The 21,378-nt window shown below is 39.8% G+C and overlaps 1 protein-coding gene across 1 annotated transcript in view; it reads left to right on the plus strand.

The window, feature by feature from the left end:
- The window catches only part of SLC35F1 (solute carrier family 35 member F1), a gene marked incomplete at both ends in the record, with an annotated part of 224,490 nt that overhangs the window by 120,562 nt on the left and 82,550 nt on the right, over positions 1–21,378 (plus strand). The window contains one exon of the mRNA XM_084201618.1: positions 10,897–11,072. Within this exon, the coding sequence (XP_084057744.1) occupies positions 10,897–11,072 (176 nt within the window). The remainder of the gene's footprint in view (positions 1–10,896; positions 11,073–21,378) is intronic.

Consider the following 21,378-nt stretch of genomic DNA (forward strand, 5'->3'; position numbering starts at 1 on the left):
CCCTTTCACCAAGTGCTTCCTGTCCTGCAAGACACTTCTGCATCTTAGAAGTAGGAAGGCAGAGAGGACCTGTGAGTGCACCCCTGGGTTATTGCTGAATCAGTTCTGGGCACCCACCTCAAAATGCTTTAGAGGGACCTTGCTTTCAGAAAGGACCAGGAGCAGACAAAGAAAACTCAACCCCTTTCAAGTCCTGCAAGTGGGGCACTCACAATTGGTCCAGCTGGGCCAGGAAGGGTGTTGCCTGGTGAAACCCATCATTACTGGAGCCCTGGGCTAGTTACCCCAACCAGGAATCCACTTTCCAGCTGTGCCTCTGCAATTTCTCTAGAGCCAGAGCACAAACTTCTGTTCCATAAGGTGACACCCAGCTCAGTAAAGCAACCAAACTCTTAAATTGTTTGCCCAAGTGGCTTCAGGGGTCTTGTTCTGAGGACTTGCACTCACATATTCTGCCTCCTGTGGTGTATCAACCACCAGATTAGAGGTAGATCTATTGAGGGTGTTTTCATTCTTTCCATAATGAAGTTGTGCCACCCTGAAACTCAGTATGCAAGCTTCACAGGCAAGGATAGGATAGAGAAAGTCACTCACACAAAGGGGGAAATTCTGGCCTCCATGCATTAAAGAACTGTTGGGGAAAAAAAAGCATAAAACTTTCATGTCCTTGTGTTTGTCATAATATCCATGAGCAAGCAACTTTGAGCATTACTCCTGCTTGAGGGGCTACAAAATGAGGTAGCAGCAATACAACCCACACATGGGAAAAAGCAAAAGAAGGTCAGAGCCTTAAAGAGCTGAAGTTAGAATGAGCCACAGGCACACAAGCATCTCTCCTTTGAAGCAGATGGAGATTTGGAAAAGTGTGCAATGGCTTTGTGCTGTCCTTGATGAAATGCTAATGTGAGCATCCTTTGTCTTTCTGTAGCAGGGGTGCAATCAAGAGGCCAATATTCAGGGGCCAATTTAAGGACATTTTTTTAAGGTTTCTTTTACATGCTTCAAGCATATAGATTATGGAGTAGAAGCTCACTGTAAAAACAATGTAAACTTATGGGAATTGCATATGCCTACTTGGGGAGAAAATGTCGCCCACAGAAGCACGGTTTTTTGAATTCTGGAACAATTTTCAATAGTTGCAGGGGAAAAAAAAGTAACTGTTTTGTTCTGAAGTTTTAAATATACTTAGTTTTATCCAAGAAAAAGATTTTGCATAATCCAGGCAGATAAATTTGATTTTAAAATTAAATATTTATAATAGATATTAAGTGCTCTCTAGAATGAAAAATCATTGTTATTTATTTTGCAAAGGCACTGATATTAAAAAAAGGAAAAAAGTTCTACCTCATGTAATAATTAAATTAGTAGCTTTTGTTCTCCAAAAGCAAGCCATGATATTCATAAATGCGTTTTTGCATTTCCAATATTAACACTTGTGGTTTTTTGACCTCCAGTTTTACAAGTAAGCAATAATTTTAGTAGTTGCCTAATTGTAGATGAACAGTCAGTACACACATTTGCATATGCTTGGAGTTATGAATTTTACGGGGACAGAAATTCAGAAACAAATTTTTCCACTTTCGGGAGCATCAGGAAGAATCTGAAATCATCCATCATCCTGACTCACATACATACTGTTTTCTAGGAACTCCAAGCCCATACTTCTGTGTTTCTGACAACACTGAATTAAGTCACAGTAGCATCTATCACTTGAGGAATCTTGAGCCATATGAACTTGTTTTCCATCAGCCCGTTCAATCAAGATTGGCTTATCAGTGGCAGGGGTATTGCGGGAGCTGTAATGCTTTTCATCTCCTCCTTTATCAACTGTCTCTCAATAGCTGTAAGAGTCCATAAACCCCCATCAGTTTAAACTGTATTAGCACTGTACAGTAATGGCAAGAGAGCAGTAAGAAGTGATGTTGTACTACTTTGGGCACTGGTGAGCTATTTTTCTTGATGCTGGGAATCATCCAGGTCTATTACTGTAGGCTTTCAGCTCCTCTGAGAAGACTGGGAGCTGATGATGATCTTAACTGAACTGAAACTTTATGACTCTTTCTCATATCATCCAAAGATATTCGTCACTGTATTTATAATGTCCTGAGCCTTAGGCGTAGAAACCACTGCAAGTGAGATGAGCTAATGCAATTTGACAGTGAATTTCTTTTCTACAAGAAACAGAGAGCCATCAGTCCTTCCACCTCCTCATTACTTTCAGCATCTGAAAGCTCAGACTGGTGCATTTGGAAGAGAGTAAAGATAAATATCTATCTCAAAACCACATCTGTTTGTGTGCTTTATTCTTGAATGATAAAAATAACTGATCAGCAGCCCAATGACTGCCTAGATTTCATTGGCAAAAATGTGGTATTTTCAGTGGTTGTCACATAGTTTTCTAGCTTGAAAAATTACAACTCACTCTTAATACATAATTGAGACTCTTACTCTATTTCTAAGACTGGAAATATCACTTTTGAATTAATTTTTGGATAATGATTGAAGAAGTTAGTCTTTCAAAAGTACCATATTCAGCAGTTGGTGTTTGTAACTAGTTTTGTAAGCTCTTGTATGGAAAGTTAATTCTGTCATTTATTATTCCAATCTAGATAAAATATTTACATATTCATTTATTTATATACCTTAATTTCTCTAGTTATACTTGGCTAGACAGTGAAATTTATAAAAATTTATGGACTGCAGATAGCTTCAGTCAATTTATTTGACCAAAATAACCTGAAATACAATTCTTTTATCTCATGGTCATCTATAATTATATTTTTGATTTCATCACAAAGATTGAAATATTTTCAGTCTATCTAGTATAAGCTGAGAAGTTGTCAAGAACTGTATATGGAGACACCATCATTCTTAAAGAGTAAAAGCCTCTAGGGCTCCAAGTCTGGTGATTTTTACCTAAAAAGGAACCAGGAAATTACTGATTTGAGGGCAGATGGCTTTTTGAAAACCTAGGTGTGTTTTTAGGATAAGCATGTTTTATTTTCTTTGTTAGCTCACTGGTAGGATGAAGATGACTATAAGCAAATGGCACCAACACACACACACACCCCATGCCTCCAATTTGCTTGTAAGGATTTAACACTGGGCTGCATCAAGCATGGAAGTTTTGCCACCACACTTTCCTTTGCTATCTTTAAATATATATGTTATTCAACAATAATAATTAAAGAAGGAGTGCTTTCTTTGCACTTAGTCGGTGCAGCAGGTGTCTCAACAGCATATAGTTAACTATTAAGTGCAGGGATATGTTTTATCTGTGTAAGAATAGTCTTAAAATTTTCAGTTACTAAAGTGTTGTAAAACAATAACTATGAGCATGTTTGTGTGTATGTGTGTGAAGTTGGGGTTATAAGTGTATGGTAAGTTAAACCCATTTTCAAGAATTGCTGTAACTGGCAATATACAAGAATTGGGAAATTTATTAGGTAAAAGCTCATCTTAAGAAACTGCTTCAGAGACTCCCAAGGCTTGCTGAATGTGATTCTGCTTTGTTTTCATCCAAAGTCAACAATCTGGGCTGGTCCCTCAAGCTACCACTGAAAAGCAGCAGAGCCTGAGTCTGCCACAGCTTTGAGGCAGCTGTACCTACACATTGATTTTAAGTGATATCCCCAAAAGGCTCTTAAAATCAAGCCTGGTCGTATCTGAATACAAATGAGAACCTTAATGTCTTGAATAGAAAAACCTCAAGGCAACTAGGAGAGCCAAAAAGTAAGGGATAAGAAACTTGAGCAGCTCTCCCCATGCCCAGGGTGTCCTTCCAGCCAAGGCAGTGGCTGCTGGGGCTTCTTCAGCTTTAGGGGAAGTGCTGTCTGTCTGTCCAGGTCTGTCTGTCCCTCTGCTGCCCCTCAGGGCTGTCCCTTGGATGCTGCAATGAGGTGCTGGGCCCTGCTGGGGAAGGAAGCTGTGGAGCTTGATCCAGAGCTGCAGAGCAAGCGACAAGTTGCTGGGGAGGTGGCAAGAGAGGGCGATGAGAACAAGGATGTGCAGAGCTCTCTTTCTACCCCCACCTTATGGCACAGAGAATTTCTTTCGAGCCTCAGTGGGAGCTTGAGGTAGTCTGCAACTCTCTGTGTGGAAAACCCACCCTTTGTGATGAGATCTAGTACAAAGCCTGTACAAATAAATGCAATAAAGATTTGAAAATAATGACTTGGTAGGAATTAAGTGATGGATAGGCTTGGTGTTGCATGGCTTTCTCTCTCTGATTTGTTGGTTGATATTAGTGTTGTTTGTATTTTAATGCAGTGTGTGGCTTTAGTTGGGATCCAGACTTTGGTATTTCACTGTTCAGCAGTGGCTTGATACCTATATTCTGAAAATATTTTACATCCGTTTGTTCTTCCTTACCAGAAATATTAAAGTGCCTTTTATTGAGACCCACAAACCCACTGTATTTTTTTGAGATGTCATCTAGAATGATTGCAGGGAATGTAGACTGTGGGAGTAGTTGACCAATAGAATACCATGGCACATCAGCCCATGATGTTATTGTCAGTGTATGTGTTGGGTGATGTGGTTGCTGTTAGTGCTGTGAACATTTAGCTATAGAGGATTGGGACCGCTTCTGTAAATTGCTCTAAAGCAGTGTGCAGCAGCTTTGATGCATTAACTGAAGATACTTGCTGCAATCCTTACTTTATTGAGAGGGGCAGAGAGGAGGGAAGGGTTGCATGTGCCAACTTGTAGAATTTCTCCCCTGCGTAACAGGCATGTCAGAATAAGGGGAAAATAAGAAAAGATAAGTTTCCATGCAAAATTAGTGTAGAATCTTGTTCTCTAGATGCAATCAATTTCAGAGCAGTGCAGGACTAATAGGAGACTTCATGTGCTTCAAAGCTATTAGAAAATCTGCAGCTTTAGCTTTCAGAGAGAGCTCAGTTGATTGTCCAGAACAAATCTTGTTAATTTATTCTTTCACAAGCTGCCTGTGTCGGTGTTAAGTGTGAACCACAAAATATGGAAGTAATGTCCGTGTCCTCATTAAGCAGCTATTCAAGTGGGGGGTGGTGTGGGAATTTAGGAACTCAGCTGCAGTGGAAACAGTCACATTCCATGCTGGTGATGGCAGTTAGTATTTGTGATTTTGGCATGTCCTTTTCCTGTGTTTTCTGTGGTAATATGCATCAACATTTCTACCAGATAAGTAGAATTTCAAAATAAGATTCCACATCCACCTGTAAGCATTTAAATAAACTTGACTGGATTTCTGCAGGATACAGGGGCATAACTTCAGCTCGCTTTGAATCAATGTGAAGTTTTTAAGACCTTGTTTTATTTCTCCTCACGCTTTTATAGAAACACAGTAAAATGCACTCAAGTGAAGAAGCTTGGCAGAATCACAGTGCTGTGACAGACATCATCAACTTCACTATGGCATAGCAGTCGTCAGTCTCTGAATGAAGCGTATCTGCTTTTTTATTTTTTAAATACACACTTGGAACATTTGGAGTGGTAACTCCGTGTTGCAGTCATTACCACCCTGGAGAAAGCAGGATCCTGCCTGCAGGCCCTTTCTAACAGTGCTGTAAAGCAGCCTTTACAGATGTGTGCCTCTAGTGAAATTTTGGCTCAGGAAACAGACTGCCAATCTCTTGTCTGCTGGAGCCGGTGGCGTGCTGAAGGATTAACACACCTCATGCTAGAGATTAAAAGTAGTGGTAGCCTCTGTTCTTTACCATCTGAGATACTCTAAAACTGATGCAGTGGGGAGTTACCAGTGGAAAGATACCAAATAAAGTGCAAAAGAGAGGAGGGAAAGCAGTTAAATTAAACTGACATAGAGAGTGCTTTAAAACAGGATTTAGTGTCAATTAAATAGGCCTGAATGTTAAAATCACTTGGGCACCCTCTGCACGTCACTGTTTCTGCAGCATACAGCAGCTGTGATTGTGTAGCTCCTTCTCAAAGTTGCACTGCCTTGATTTTGTGTTGTGAAGAGTGTCTCTATGTTCTGGGGAGGATATGGGAATGAAGTAGTATTCAGAGCTAAATATTTTAACTTCTTGTAAAATAATTGCAGGATAAGCTGCAGATAGCTGTTTAGGACACTTTATTGCACCAGCATGTATGTGCAAGGAACCAAGCACTAGCTCCAGAGGTCTTTGATATGAGAATGTCTGCCTTCAGAAGTTTGGCTTTGTCATGGCTGATAAAGGAGACACTCAAGTGACAGAAATTTCCATAAGCATGAAGGAACAAGTAAAAAGCATGCACAGCAGCTACCGGCCCAGACATTTAAACAGAATTAAATGGCTCCCAACATCAAGATGAAGCTTTGTCTTCTGGCTCCACTTCTAAAGAGACAAAAAAGAAGTCTTTTAAAAATTCTGTTAGTATGCTGTGAAAAACCTACTTAGCAACATGACACCTGGAGATTTAGGAGTAATTCTGACCTACTTCTCACTTAAAAATACCAGTCTGATCCTAGGTTAATAGTTGGACAAAATGACCTTTTCCAGGCTAAATGATTCAATGATTCTATGCGTTTATGAGATCAAAGTTTAACTACAAGCTGAAGATATTTCCCTGTTTTAACTTGGTTTGAGAAAGTACTGTTGGTGTTGCTGAGGGAAAAATGGGATTTTTGAAGAATTGCTTTGTTTTGATTTAAATAGAATACAAGTAGAGAAATAGAATAGCACTCAACTAAAGAGAAATTGGATCCTGAAAGGCAGAAACCCTCACTTTTATAAAGCTTTTTGTAGTGAGACTCTCTTTTTGGTGTACTGTTTGAAGGCCATCAAACTACACAGCCTTTCTTCAAGATATGAATGAATGTTGCTTCCTCAGTGAATGAATGTGCTACTGAAGCCAGCACGATAGACCAAAGGCTTAGGGAAGAAATCATCCTTTGTGCCAGTCTCTGAGTGGTGGAGCACATGAAAAGCAACACAGAAAGCGTTGCAGATAGGAGCCATGTTGCATATTTCAACAGTATTATGATTTTCGAGGAAGATACTTAAGAGTTCCAGAGATGACAGCACTGAGTTCGTGTCTTTTTACTTTGTCTAAAGGAAACAGTAGCTTTTCCACAGCTATTGAAATCTTCTTTTCAGTGTTTACTTGCTGCTTCTTCTTAAAAAAAGAATGTTATTATTCTTATCCAGGTATTAAAGACTCAGGCACTAAAACTCTTGTATTATTAGATTATTGTTTGCAGGAAAAAAAATTAAATACAGTCAATGTTACCAGCATGTTTTGTAAAATTCAGGTATCTTACATTGGTTATTAGGTTTATAAAAAATTATATTTTTCTATATTGCTGCTGACATTGTCACCAATTTAAACAATTTCAGATTTGTTTCTACTTTTCTGTTTGGAGGGAGATGAGTTGTTCTCTTCCATTCAGCCAAGACAAAAACGAGCATTTTATTGATCTTGTGATTTGCCTTCTCTTACTTACTTTTTATTTTCTTACTGTTTTCCATGATAATGATTAATGTGTCAGAGCCTACAGTGGTGAGAGAAGGGGAGGACACAAAATCTTCTGTTCCACTGCTTGTCATTTGTGTCTGTAATGGGCATATTACTAGGTGTGGCAGGAGAGTTTAATGTGGGCATGAACAGTTAAATTTTGTAAACTACATCAAGTCTGAGCATTTAATGGGCACTTGAATTAGTTCTGCTTAAACATCTAACATGCTACTCTTTGCACTGATGAAATAAGAATAAAAGATTTGTATCTTTCTGTGTCATCCATCAACTGTGAAATGTTTAACTAAGTCCTGACTGGAAGAGAAGCAAAACAGCTTGATTTCAGAATGAGTTTTCTTACATAATTAGAAATACCATATGTGTGCAAAAATCAGAGACACGCAGTGAGTATGTACTCAGTATCATTTATGTAGTCAGTGTTTTGAAAGATAGTGATATTGATGGTACTACTTGCACTTGGACTCCCACAAAGTGGTTTTCTGCAGTTTTTGAATTCAGCTTTTTTCTAAAAGACAATTTTTACTCAAAAGCGCTTTCAAATTACAGAGATTACATGGATTCAACCTTTGCTTACAGACTAGGAGGTGTTCAGGTTCACAGCCTTGATTCTTTGTCCATGAACTGAACTCCAATTACCCTTTGTGTTCCTCGATGACTTCAATAATACGATAGCAAGTGGATTTTTGGACACATTTTGAAATTGACAGAAGACATAGAAATGTATTCTCAATGACTTTTCAGGAATACAACCATAAAATTTGAATTACCTTCTTGTTTATAAGTTTGTGAAATGTAAAATCCAGAAGCTGAGGGCAGGCTGTATGTGTGTGTGTGTATATATGCTGTAGACCTTGAAAGATCCTTAAAGACCTTTCTCTTTAGGAAAACTGCCACTTGTAGATGTGGTCGAATGACTTGGCAAAGAACCAACTATGAAAAAATATGGTTGTTTTATAAATAGCAAAATAGCAATGAGAGAATCAAAACATTCACCACAGCTATCAAATACATCTTTGAAATTTACCTGGTGTTTTTCAGGTTTTGTTGGTTGGATTTTTAATACAAATGCCAGTAGACACTGGTTAGTCCTGGTGTCACACCTGAATATACAGAGCTGAGCTAAAAAATATGCCTTTTGTAAGATCTCATCAAACTTCCCATTAATCAAAAAAAATGTGCTGATTAGTGTTCCCAAAAGCTAACAGCCCTAGGGAGACAGAAATATGTTATTGTGAGAATCCTTTCCTGAGAGAGGGTGTGTTTAGCTTTATGTAAATCTAAGCAGGATCCAAGATTCTTCTCTTCGGAGCAGGTGCAGTCCCCCAGTGAATGTAATACAACTTTCACTCACAGGCACAGCCAAAATACAGGGACACACCTGCATTTCATGGAAAGCAGGCAGCGGATTTGCAAACATGTAATTTACTAATGAAATACAGCTATAGAAATGGCAGTAGGCAAGAGGACAACCCTGCATGAAACTTAATTACAGAAGGATGTAGGAAACAATATCCAGCTAAATGAAGAACTGTAAACAAGGGTGCAAGATTAATACGTGGATTTAAATTGCAGTCGCTATTCAAATTTCTTATTCCATGTCAACAGCAGAGCAGGTAGCAGCAGGAACTGAGGATCAATAGTGTGGGCAGCATCTGCATCAGGGTCTTGGATGTCACCTCTGTCGAGTGTGTTTGTTTCCCTTGGTTGTGTTTCACAGTAGAGTGGGTAATGTGAAAGCAGAGGTAGCAGTAGTAGAGTCCTACTTGCTACTTATCCAGCAGTCTCCCATCAAAACACAGGGTTTAGCAGGATAAAGTTTGTTCTTTACTCTGTGTGTCAGGCTGTTTGTCAGCGAGGTATGTTAGTTGAGTATGACTACCCAGCCTCCTGGAAAAGCATTCCAGTGTCTCTTTGGTTAAATCATGCCATGACTGACGCCACGACACATTAGTGGGAGGATTGTTTATGAGAAAAAGGGAAACGAGCTTGACACTTGAGTTTACCAAGTTGTGGGAGCACAGATGCTCATCACTGCCAAACACTCAGAGCTGAGGTCAGGGAAATCTGTCAGGGAAAGCAAAGCAGCCTTGAAGCAATATTTTTTTAACTGTCTGGCAGAGAACACACATGAAATACTGTTAGAGCTGAGCAGGGTGCTGCCCTCCTTCCTCTACTCCCTTAGGAGTGCCTAGTTCCCTTTCCTCATTCCAGGCTCAAATGAGACATTGCAGAACATGCTCCTCTCCTCCATGTCTTCCCCAGGGAGCTCAGCCCCTCTTTTCTGCAGCAGTAGCAGTGGGCAGGGCTCAGACTAGATGTCCCCTTTGGATGCCCTTTTGCTCTCCCTGGCATTGTTTTTGCTTGCTTCTCTACCAGACCAACGCTTTTTGCATTTTGCTCTTCTGCATGGGAAGGTGTAGCTGTAGGGCAGGCTTGGTCAGCATGAGAGTGCTGACACATGGGGGACCTAGGAAAACTCTTAAGGGTAATTTAAAAAATACAGATATTCCTGTGTTGTGGGCATAGGAGATCCTGTGCCAGAATTTGGAAAAGGAGGATTGTTTGGACTCAGCTGGGCTGTGTGGTTAGATGATAAACTCTACAAGAAGAGTAAAAGAGATGGAGGTATTTGGAGCAAAAAAGTCTTTCAGATACAGATTTCTGAAGTAAAGAGAAAATTATAGGAAGACAGAGAACATGCACAAATGAAGAAACTGTTTGAGAGGGGAAGAGAATGGAGTTGTAATAGGAGAATGCAGAAGATACTGGAGATGAAAAATAAGGAAAACAGATTAAAGCAAAAATCCTAACCAGAAAGTGTATTTCTATCAACCAGAAGGAGACAGAAAGGGGAAAATTGGAATCTCCTGTTCCCATCAAGCAGAAGAGAAAGTAAGCAGTTGGAAAGGTGAAACAAAATATAAATATATTTATCCATAGGAGATGGAAAGAATAGTTTAAATGATGAAATGTATATTCATCTTGATGATGAAACATGATCCTTTGTCTTCTTTTTCTCTTTGGCTGCTAAGTCCTGAAAGCGCTGTGTTTCCCACTGTGTCTGAATGATAACCTGGGGTCTTTCTTTTAAGGAGGATGCTCAAAGGATGCAGTACAGTGTTTTGGTTGATTTAAGCTATCATTTATCCTTTGTGAAATGTGAAATGCAAAATTAAATGCAATGTAGGGACGTGCCATCTGCTGTTGTTTAACATGTGAATAAAAGCTACTATGTTGGCACAATGTTTATGCTCATGATAAGAGTGGGAATAATGGAAATGTTATGTCGGCTATATCCAGCAGATCCCCTCGTTGACTGAAGCATCATGTTTCTTCCATGTCCCAGAAATGCTGAACATGATTCCTGGAGGAGGATGAGCATTTCCTCCTTACTGAGGAGGCTGAGTGTCTAATGTCTGTTATTCTCATTCCTTTCAGGGATCTCTTACTGTCTGTGGCACTTGGCCAGGTACTCTCCCTCCTTATCTGTGGCATTGGTCTCACAAGCAAGTATCTGTCAGAAGACTTCCATGCCAACACACCTGTTTTTCAGAGCTTCCTCAATTATATCCTTCTGTTCTTGGTCTACACGACAACACTAGCTGTCAGACAAGGTGAGTGTCTCTCTGAAAGGGTTTTATAGAAAGCAGTGGGGATAAAGGCTTCTGCAGAACAACAATATGATTTAGACACATATCACACTAACATTTGCTCCATAATTACATTGCCTAGAAATATATATTGGATGAGCTGAAAAAAGCACCAACAAATCTTCATTAGCAAAGAACAAGTCATTAGATCTCAAGGACTGGGGTACTTCCTAAAAGCTAAAATAAACATTCTTGCCTTGCTGGGAAATACTGGTATGCTTTACATCTTACGTAGACTAAGGAGAGCTCAGGTGCAAGCAAAGAAGAGCTTGCTAGTTCTAGATGCTGACCATGGCAATTCAGTAGTTCACTCACTAGACAGAAAGAAATAGCAGCCAACTTTTAGCTAGTGGGAAGTAGGAGATGAAGGGAGAGATTTTAGGGTGATCTCTCTCTGGGGGGAGGTTTGGGCAGAGCAGCTCCATGGCCCTGTCACTGCTTTGCCATGGGGCCTGTGTAACCAATCTGACCTCCAAAATGAGAAATGCATTACAGTATGCTTTGGTACTGTTTATCTAATGATGCTCTCTTTGACAGCCTATATGTATTATGGGAGTTGTGCCTTTCCTGCACATCCCTTCCCTTCTTTGAGATTTCATTTCTAGATGAGGTGTGGGAAGTGAATGCATTTAAGTACATTTCTCAGCCACTCTTCTTTTTTGTAATAATTTTATTCATTCACCTTCACAGAACATGGAGATTAGAAGCTAAATAAAAGAGGAAAAAATATCATGTGTTCTCCTGACATAAGGAGGGCAGGGCTCAGTGAAGGATAACACCTACAAAATGTATTAGGCCGTAGTACATTTATCAGCGTACGTAAAAGCTCATGTTTTCTTACAGGAACAATGATTTTTGGATTGGTCTTTGATCTTTTAATGTTTTGGGAACAACCCTGAAGCTTAAGTTCTTCACTCATAGTACAGTCTTGTGATACAATGCTAAAAGTGTTCCAAAGGAGCAAGGACTTAATTTCTATGCAAAAAATGAACAGTCAAAAAAATACCTCTGTACTCCAGCACAGAGCACTTAAACATATTACAACATAAGTTTTACAAATATTGGTCCCCACTGGCATTCTGCAGAGGTGCTAAAAGCCAATGTGCAAGGGAAATGTTGACTCTTATATAAGGAGAGATTGCTCAGGCACTGTTTCACTGTCTTGGTATTTCAGTTTGTGTAGGGGGAAACATCACCACATACTTTGCTCTGCCAAAGGTTTAAAATGTGTTATTAGTAGCAGCTTTCTGGAGAACCGTGTTTAAAAATAATTATTCTGAGTGTAGGATTGCCTAGATGTTCACAAGTTCTGTCCCAGAAATGTCCTCCTCTCGACTGATTTAGATTCTGTGGAAGGCAAGTCCCTATATGGACTCTTAAATAGATTATACTTTTTTGAAAATGCTTGTGAGAGGGTATACCCATATAGATACTGCATTCTGCTGTGCATTACAGAGGCTAATTTGGAATAAAGTTTGATGCCTGGTGTATAGTGACATCTAAAAAAATGCTGTCAAGCACTCTGCTTTACTCATATATAAATATGTATTTTAAAAGGTACTTTATAAATATTTTTCTGACTCTGTTTTAAAATACAGAGGTGGACTAAAGGGAGTTTGTCAGAAACATCTGTTGTGCCAATATGATAGGTTTGGGAACTAAGTGGTAAAGTGATAGGAATATGTGGAAAATGTTTTCTGGACAAGTGAAAAGGCCTGGGGAAGGTATTTTAAAAAGCCTGTGGTTGATTACAGACCATACAAACAACTAGAGCACATGTAAAGGGTACCAATGGAATTGTTTGGAAAAGGAGCTGTAAAAAAAAAAAAAAAACAAAAAGATGGTTTCATCCAAAAAACCCCAAAATAAAATTGGCTACAGAAGCTATGAAAGCAGTGATCCAGGCATTCAGCATAACATTCCTGCTGGACGGTACAGCACTACACAGCCTATTTATTTACTCAGCATTTAATGTTGCCAGCTGACTGAGCCTGACATTGTCTTTTTGCTTGTGTATTTATTCAAATCCATTATCTGTGTTTGTTCCATTAAGGCAGTTTCTCTAGCAACTCTAATCATGTGGCTTCATTCACAGATGGAAATCACATAATAATATTAATGATGATTCTGTTCTGAGTGCTGACATCATCAAAAAACTTTTTTTTCAAGTATGGTTCTTCTCTGTGAAAAATTTTTAAATCATTCCCTTCCTCCTTCAGAAATCAAACCATCATAAATTGATTTGTAGCAAACAATAATTGCATCCCTTTGTATTTTACTTTCCTTGCTTTGTTAATTCTTTTTAAACTACAGAAATGTAGTGTTTAAGGAGGTGTCACTTGGGGTAGCCAAAAAAACCCTCTGAAGTCACTCTAGAACTGAAAGCTATAATTTCTCAAGACACAAAGAGTTCCTCTTTCTTTAGAGGCTTCTTCTAAACTTTGATTTACTCTGGATGCCCTTGGAATTAGCTGTCCCTTGCTGTTCTTATATACCCCCTGAGTGATAATAAAGAGGTAGAATTTGCACTGATCTCTGAAAATCATCATTAGCAGATTGTTAAAGCTCCTGAGCTTTTCTGACTAAAGCCTTCTGCAGTGAATGCTCAGCTTTGAGCAGCTAAAGTTAGCCCAGGATCAGCAACGTCCACTACATTTTTATATTGGGAGCTGAGATTGTTTTCCAAAATAATTTTACCACAGCGCTCGCTGTAATGGAGACATAGATGAGGATTGTCAGCCTGCAATGAATCAACATATCATCAGATAGGGGAGAGGCACAGACCTGCAGGTGTCAGGATCTCTGAATTTTTAAAACTTCATTTCCATATTAAAAAAAAACAAACAACCAAAAAAAGTCCCCAACAAAACCCAAAAACCAAATCTAAATCCCCCAAAAAGAGAAGTTTCAAGGAATAAAAGTGGACTCAATAGTTTTAAGCAGTGAAGTGCATGTAAGTAAGGCATTTCATCATCATTGCAACTTTGTTCTCATGACCCAAAATAAAAAGTGACAAAAGCATCGAAGGAGATCAGTTCTTTTGAGATTTTCTTATGGGCCTTAAAACATGGATACCATTCAGGCACAGGTCATGAAAAAGTGGAAGAATTTGTCTAAACTTGGATTTTTGTGATGAAAATAAATCTGCCAAACATATAACAGGTAACGAGTTCGTTCTCAGTTCCTTCTCTTGAGGTATCTTCCTCTCACTCCCGTTGTTTTCACAGCCAGAACTTGTGTTTGTCCATGGTAACACCTCTGAGAAGGTTTTAACACATATTATTTCACCTCAGTCTCCTCCTTAGCAGAGGACACCGCTTAACAAAAACATGTAGGGATACTTCCCTATATCCTCTGAGTCCTGTGTCATTATCAGTGAAGGAAAAAAACCACCTTGGCTATCAGTGAGAAGAGCCTCAAATGGGTGAAATGGAGCTATGAGAGACAGAGCTGGTGGAGATTAGTTTTAGCACCTTAAAAAGCAGGGAGTGGGAAATTGTCCATAGTGGACCAGAAGGTGTTAATTGCTAACAGCCAACATGGGAGCAAGCATCAGCAGCTTGCCACCAAAAATAAATTACTTCTAAAAGCCACGTCACATATGCTACAAATGAAAACAACACATCCACTAGACATCATTAAAAACAGGAAAAAAACCCGAAACTGCTATTTTTTTGTTATCCTGGAAAACAAGAAATGAGGAACAATGGAAGTGTCTTTTGAACAGACGGGAACCACAAAGCCTTGAGGCCCAGATCCTGCGTGAGTAGGGCTCCACATTGCAAGCTGCTCCTTGCATTTTAGTGCAACAAGTTACTGAGTAATTTCACCCCACCAGTACTAAGGGATGGCAAAAATTTGCTAGTTCAAAAACATTTTTATGAATCTCAGTATGTCTGGATGAATTCTGCTTCCAGGCCAAGTGATGAGGTTATATCATCTGTCAATGGAAATAGAGTTTTCCCTACAGAAATGTCTTAGATTTGACACATAATTAAAGGTGATCTGTGCCCCTGAGTTAGCCAGAGAGTCCTGTGAGACTGGTAAAATTGCAGACCTCTTACTGGCATATCACTTTTTAAAGCATTTCTATCTCAGGGTGGTTTCTGCCATTAGCATCTCAGCCATATGTAATTTCCTGATGTGTCTGCTATCCAAATATGTATTTCCATTTAGATAATGGCACCCCTCCCCAGCATCGCTTCTACTTCACCAAAGTTGACCAAAACTGGCTAATTTAAGGAAGATAGAGAACCATAAAGGAGTTGGTTTTTTTACTGCAGTGCTTGTCAGGTATTTATTGAATGATAGAAAGGGTAAATGTCTCTTTTTACTTAATTCCATTCTATTAGTAAAGGTATGCTAATACAAAGCTAGTGTTATGCACTTAACTTAGGTAGACATAACAGAATTTCTTTTAAACCAACACCTTTCTTTTTGTCTATTGCCAGTAAGAACAATCTTGTTTGTCTGGGAAACAAACAAAGTGTATTATTTAGGCTGATCAAACTATATTAGATATCATGTACTTTGGACAATATATCTCGTACCATTGAGGTGAAATGTCTTCTGGAAAGGCATTGATCCTGTCAGCATTTCCTCTTCACTGAGGATGACAGGGAGTGATTTTGATTAGAAAAGATCCATTTCATCACTGTTCAGTTTCCTAAGCATGCTCATGCCATGCTGTAAAACAAAGAGCTTGGTATCCCTCCAGTCAAATAAAATGTTCAAAGCTGAAGCCAAGCAGCTTTATTGCTCTATCTAGCTGTGATGGAAGGGGTCCTTGGATTCTCAAGGCAACAACTCAGCCCACACACTGGCCTGCAAGCACGTGGCAGACATTGCAAGAAGATGTGACATTGAAGCACAGGCAAGGGCGAGTCCAGCTGGCCCATCTCTTCCATTTGACAAAGGTATGTAGAGATAGGGCCGGGGAAATGGCTTTAAACTGAAAGTAGGTTTAGATGCCCCATCCCTGGAAGCGTTCCAGGCTAGGCTGGATGGGGATCTGAGCAACCTGGTCTAGTGGAAGGTGTCCTTGTTCATGGCAGGGGTGTTGGAACTGGATGGTCTTCAAGGTCTTTTCCAGCCCAAACCATCCTCTGATTGTATGATTCTCACAGCCCTCCCAGTGCAAAGGGCTGTGATCATTCTGCGTTGTAAGAATGAAACACAGCAGCAAATGTGGCTTGGAACCAGTGAAAAATAATGACCTTCAGGTCTTTGGTATTCTCATAGCAGTGCTGCAGAATCTCCCTGCTGTGTTACACGTTGCTGTCTGCAATGTACTTTCTCCTAATTACTCTGGGCTTCTAATTAGGGATGCCAAACCGTGTGGGATATGTTTATTATGAAAATGGTCAGCCAAATAGTCCCTTTGTTTGGGATCTGAAGAGCCCTTTTCATATTCAGAGGGAATTCTATACTTTAGGAGAAATGAAACTAGAATGCTGCCTATTTACAGACACTTCAAATTGCAGAGATCTTTTTTTGTAATGTGCAATTTTCAGTTTTGGATAGCATGCTCAGAGGAGCAAGGATTATGATACGTTATGTATTTGGGATTTGCCTATCATATCATGGACACCACAGCAAGCTCGCTGGAAAAAAACCAGTGTGACTAGAGCCAGATTTCTGTTCAGTTCTATTTACATAATAATTGTGTTTGAATTTTCATTCTACTTCCAATTGAGTTTTTAAAATTTCCTGCTATAAAATGTTGACTGCTGCTGCTGCTGAATGAGCCTTCGTTATTCTACCCTGTAGGTGATAACAATGCAGTGAGGTGTCAAACTTTTCAGGTATGTAAAGTTTTCATACAGAACCTTGAGAATTTTTTCTTTGTGATAGTTGCTCTAAACATAGAATTTCCCTTCCCAGTCCAGTGAAGTCGTCTTGCATTCTTAGCCGTAATACTAAAACAGATGCAATTTCAGCACAGTATGATTGTTCCACATAGCTGGAAAGGCAGGGTAAAAAAAAAAAAAAAAAGACCATGTTGGGGATACAAAGACAGGGTTAAAACCAATAGACTTGACCTCTGTCTTTTGTTCTGATTTGTTTGGCTATTCCTAGCAGAGATGTTGGATGGCATTTTTTAATCTTCAGGGTTTTTTTTCACTTGCAGCTGTTTTTGTTACACTGACCAGCAAACAGATGCCTTCTGCTTTGGCCCTGCTGCTCCTTTCCACCCACACAAAGGACCAGGCATCTCAGGGCTTAGTCAATTTTCATTTCCATCATGTGTGCTTTGCTTTGGCAGCTGTTTAGCAAGGTACAAATAAACACTTACAGAGAGGAATGCTGGCCCCAAACATAGGGCAAATAAAGTGGCAGGTAAAGGCTCAAAAAGCCCCTCTGCTTTTACTTTCCAGAGTTATTTCTCTCAATAAGGTGCTCCTGAACATTAGGTAAAGGTACTTGCTGTCCAAACCCACAGCATGCATCGTGTGTTACAAAATATCTTTCCTTTTTTTAATCCCAGCCAAAGCAGCACATTATATGCTCCTGCATGGTATCATTGGAATAAGTCATGTACATCCCATAGCACATACAAGCTGGAAATTGGAAAGCACTGTTCCTCTTGGATGGAGGTGGCAGCAGTTAAGCTTGAGCACTGTATGTCCTGGTTTAATGATGCAATCACTAATACAATCATGATAACCCCAAAGCAATAAAGGCCTGGCCTCATCAAGCATCCCTGCTGGAGCATTCTCTGCAGTAGCATCCCTTGATCCCTGATGCAGCTCGTTCAACCCTGAGAGACCTCTTGTTACCAGGTTGCTTTTGAAATAGCTTTGGTGCTCAAGGAAGCATCCTTTGTGCCATCAGAGACAAAAGCTGCGAGAGGGCGTTGTGTGAAAGGATAGAAACACCTCATTTTTCCTGTGCTTGGTGATGCAGACCAGAGCACAAGGGAAAACTGAGATTTCTCTAACCATTCTCTTGACCTAAATGAGGGAATGGGAGGTCTTGTGCACACAGAGAATGAACTTGTTCTAAAGTTGCACTAGGGGTACCTCTCCTTGTAAAAAAGTCCCTGGAAGATTCAAATCAGGCAGTTCAGATCACTCTCACTTTGGGAAGCTCAGACCTGGTCATTTTTCTGGCTGCCAAGTTTATGCCCTCAGCCAGTACCTTCCAGACACAGCATTCAGATTTGCACCATGGTTCAAAGACTGGTGCATATTTTATGAGAGCAAACCTTACAGGCACTGAGTGCAGCCAGCGTGAAAGGGATGCTGAGCTTTAGGCTGGCCAAAGTCCTGGGTGATGAACCATCAAGATGCTACATCATTGCTGTGAGGCAATGTCTATACTGAGTATACTACTTGAGAAAAAGACAGTTTTACCCTGGAGGTAAATGTACATTCATTCTAGGAGCATTTAGCCAGCTGTGGCCATTTCATGCCAGTAAGTCCATAAAAAGAAACCACAGATGCAACAAAATGGGAAACATTGCAGTTACTCAGCTCACAGCTGCAAAATCACAGGTAGCTAGTGGAATTTAGCAGAATCAAAAAATCATCACAATGTGGCATTTCATGCTGTCATGCTTTTCTTAGTGATGCCAGCACCTAAGTCTGAGAGGCAAATCTGCAACATATATTTGCTAGCATTTATGTTTGGATAAGGATTTAGATTTTGTTGCTGAGCCTGGAAAGCTCCCTCCTTGCTTACTTTTCCAGGAGCCCTGCCAGTCCTTCGAAGACAGTGCCAATCTGAGCACAAGTCTGTGAGTTCCTGTTTAAGATAAACCTCATCTCTGGAAAGATGAGTGGGCAGGCTCGAGGAGGCTCTGAGGAAGTGCAGTTTGTACCTACCCCTCATGCATCTTGATGCTTGATTTTTGTCTCCCTCTCTGCAGATGTATTACATGTATTTTGTAGCACAGGCTCAAAGAGGGGCACAGATGTTGTAGGTGAAAAAATCAAGGCTTTTGAGCATGTAGAAAGCAAGGTAGCACAGCCTTGGAAGTGCTGAGATAGCGTGGCCGTGAGCACAGATTGAGCTTTGAAACTTACTCCACAGTATCAGGGTATTGCAGAGGGGTGAATGTTGCTCTCGGTAATTTTATTTGAGGGTAATGAAGCTCTCTATGTAGCCCAGATTGCCTCACAGTATGTCAAATAATAAATTGTCTCATAAGGGTGTGAGCTGAATCACAAACACTTGATTTTTTGGTAGAATTAAGGGATAACTGTCCTTTGTAGAGGTAGTATATGTGTCTGGCTCTTGTTAATACATAAACATCTCAAGTACTGTTTGCAAAACCAACCATCCCTTCCCACTTCAATGAGGAAAGTTAATGGTTCTGATAAAATAGTGCACCCTTGATCCTACAGCTGTAAGCAGAATGCAAGGGTTGTCTCTGCCTCTTCATGCAGTATCAGTATTTCCCTGTGATTTATGGAATATTTAAACATTCATCAAGCCAAACAGCTAGCCAGGGTAGCAGGATCCACATTCAGCACATGTAGCTCCAGCGTTCATGTGGGAGATCTGAAGTGTGGTTACAAGATGATAACTGCATTGCCTGAAGGAGATAAGTCCCGTTCTGCCAGAATGGTGCTTTGTATGTAATTAGTGTAAAAATTCCGAGGAATGGAGTTTATCCTTGCCATCGTCTTTCTCATTAAAAAGGAATCATAATGAAAGAACAAAGCAGTCCCTGCAGTGAATTGAATTGACTTCCTAAGTTTTCATTAAATCAAAGACTCAATAGCATCCCATTTTGCAGAGCCCAGTCGTAAACTGTACACAAGACTTGCAGCAAAGTCCCTGTGAAGATCGCATCCTTTCTGAAGGTTTGGAAGTACTACCTTTTCTAAAATAAATACTATAAGACAGCATGAATCAAGGGAATAAAAATTTATGTCAGTAGGATAAATCTGTATTCTCAACTTATTCTTCTGCCTCACACATAATACTTAGTCCTAACACAAGCAGTGATTTTATTGTCTTTACTGTCCCTTACTACCATGGTAATACGTATATTTATGTTTACAACTAAATACATCTTTGAGGCAAAAATGTACAAATATCCTGTAAGTTTATCTACCACTTCATAAGCATTTTTTTCTTTTGTGTTTGGCTGAACTGTTAGCCATTGGCGTCTGGTCGCTTTGATATCCTATTATATTTCTGGGTGATAGTGCTATAATAATAATTGCAGCTTTGTCTGAAGGAATGTTTATAAATGTAGCACTCAGTATTCAAGTTGCAGTTGTGCTGTCTCTCCCCTCTGCTCATGAGCTGCCAAGCACAGGTCACAGGACACCAGGTCACTTCTGGAAGGTGCTAGGGATGCAGGGACCTGGGGACTCAGCTCTTAGTCCCTTTGGCTGCAGCACTGCTCACAAACCTTGAGGATGCTTTAGACCCAATTCACTACAGAACAGAGCAGCTCAAGGTCATTTGGAACCAACTCTCTTAGAACCTCCCCCTACATTATCCTGATTTATCATTAAAGAGAAAAGGAGAGGGATAATGTATGCTGTCTGTCAGCCTCCTCCACTTCTTGCACACATTTCCCTGATGAGAGGAGGGAACTTTGAGGTAAAGGTGGGAGCTTTGCTGACAGCAGTAGTGAGTGCTCCAGATACACAGGGGAGGCAGAGGCCATGTGCATGTCTCAAAGGAGCACTTACCCCCTAGCTTTCAGTTATTTCCCAGTGACAGTTAATTCACAGGGATATTTTTGTAACAGAAATATAGCAAATAAAGTTTCAAAGGAAAATTATGCATCTATGCCTTTTCTGAGTTAAATATTAATGAACTTGCTCCTGTGCAACCACTAGAATGTTTTCACAATATCACTTGTCCATGCTGCTCTGATTATCTGTGTGTGATCTGATACTTGGTTTTGTTTTGCCTAATTCTGAAGGAGGTTTTAATACTCCAGAGTAGAGGTGGACTGTCACTATTTTAATAAAATGAATCCGCACTGATTTGCATCATTGATGACATAAGGGAGGGAGTGGCATGTTCATCAACATAATTTTTATATATGATGTTTGTTTTCATTGCTAGTTGGAATCTTTGGTTTGAATGTGCTTTCAAGTGTCCTATTAAGATTTCAACAGCTTGGTGTAGGAAAAGGAAAAACTAGTGCCCTTATTTATTAAGTTTGGCACGTAAGAGATTTGTTTTCATTTAAAAGGATCTGAGGTGGTTTATATTGATGGAGTTTTTCCATGCACACATGTCTAATTATATGCATGTGTACATATGAAAAACCTCAAAGTATGTATTTTTGGTAGGATTT

The sequence above is a fragment of the Fringilla coelebs genome (genome assembly GCF_963513975.1).
Source record: "Fringilla coelebs genome assembly, chromosome: 3".
NCBI lineage: Eukaryota > Metazoa > Chordata > Aves > Passeriformes > Fringillidae > Fringilla > Fringilla coelebs.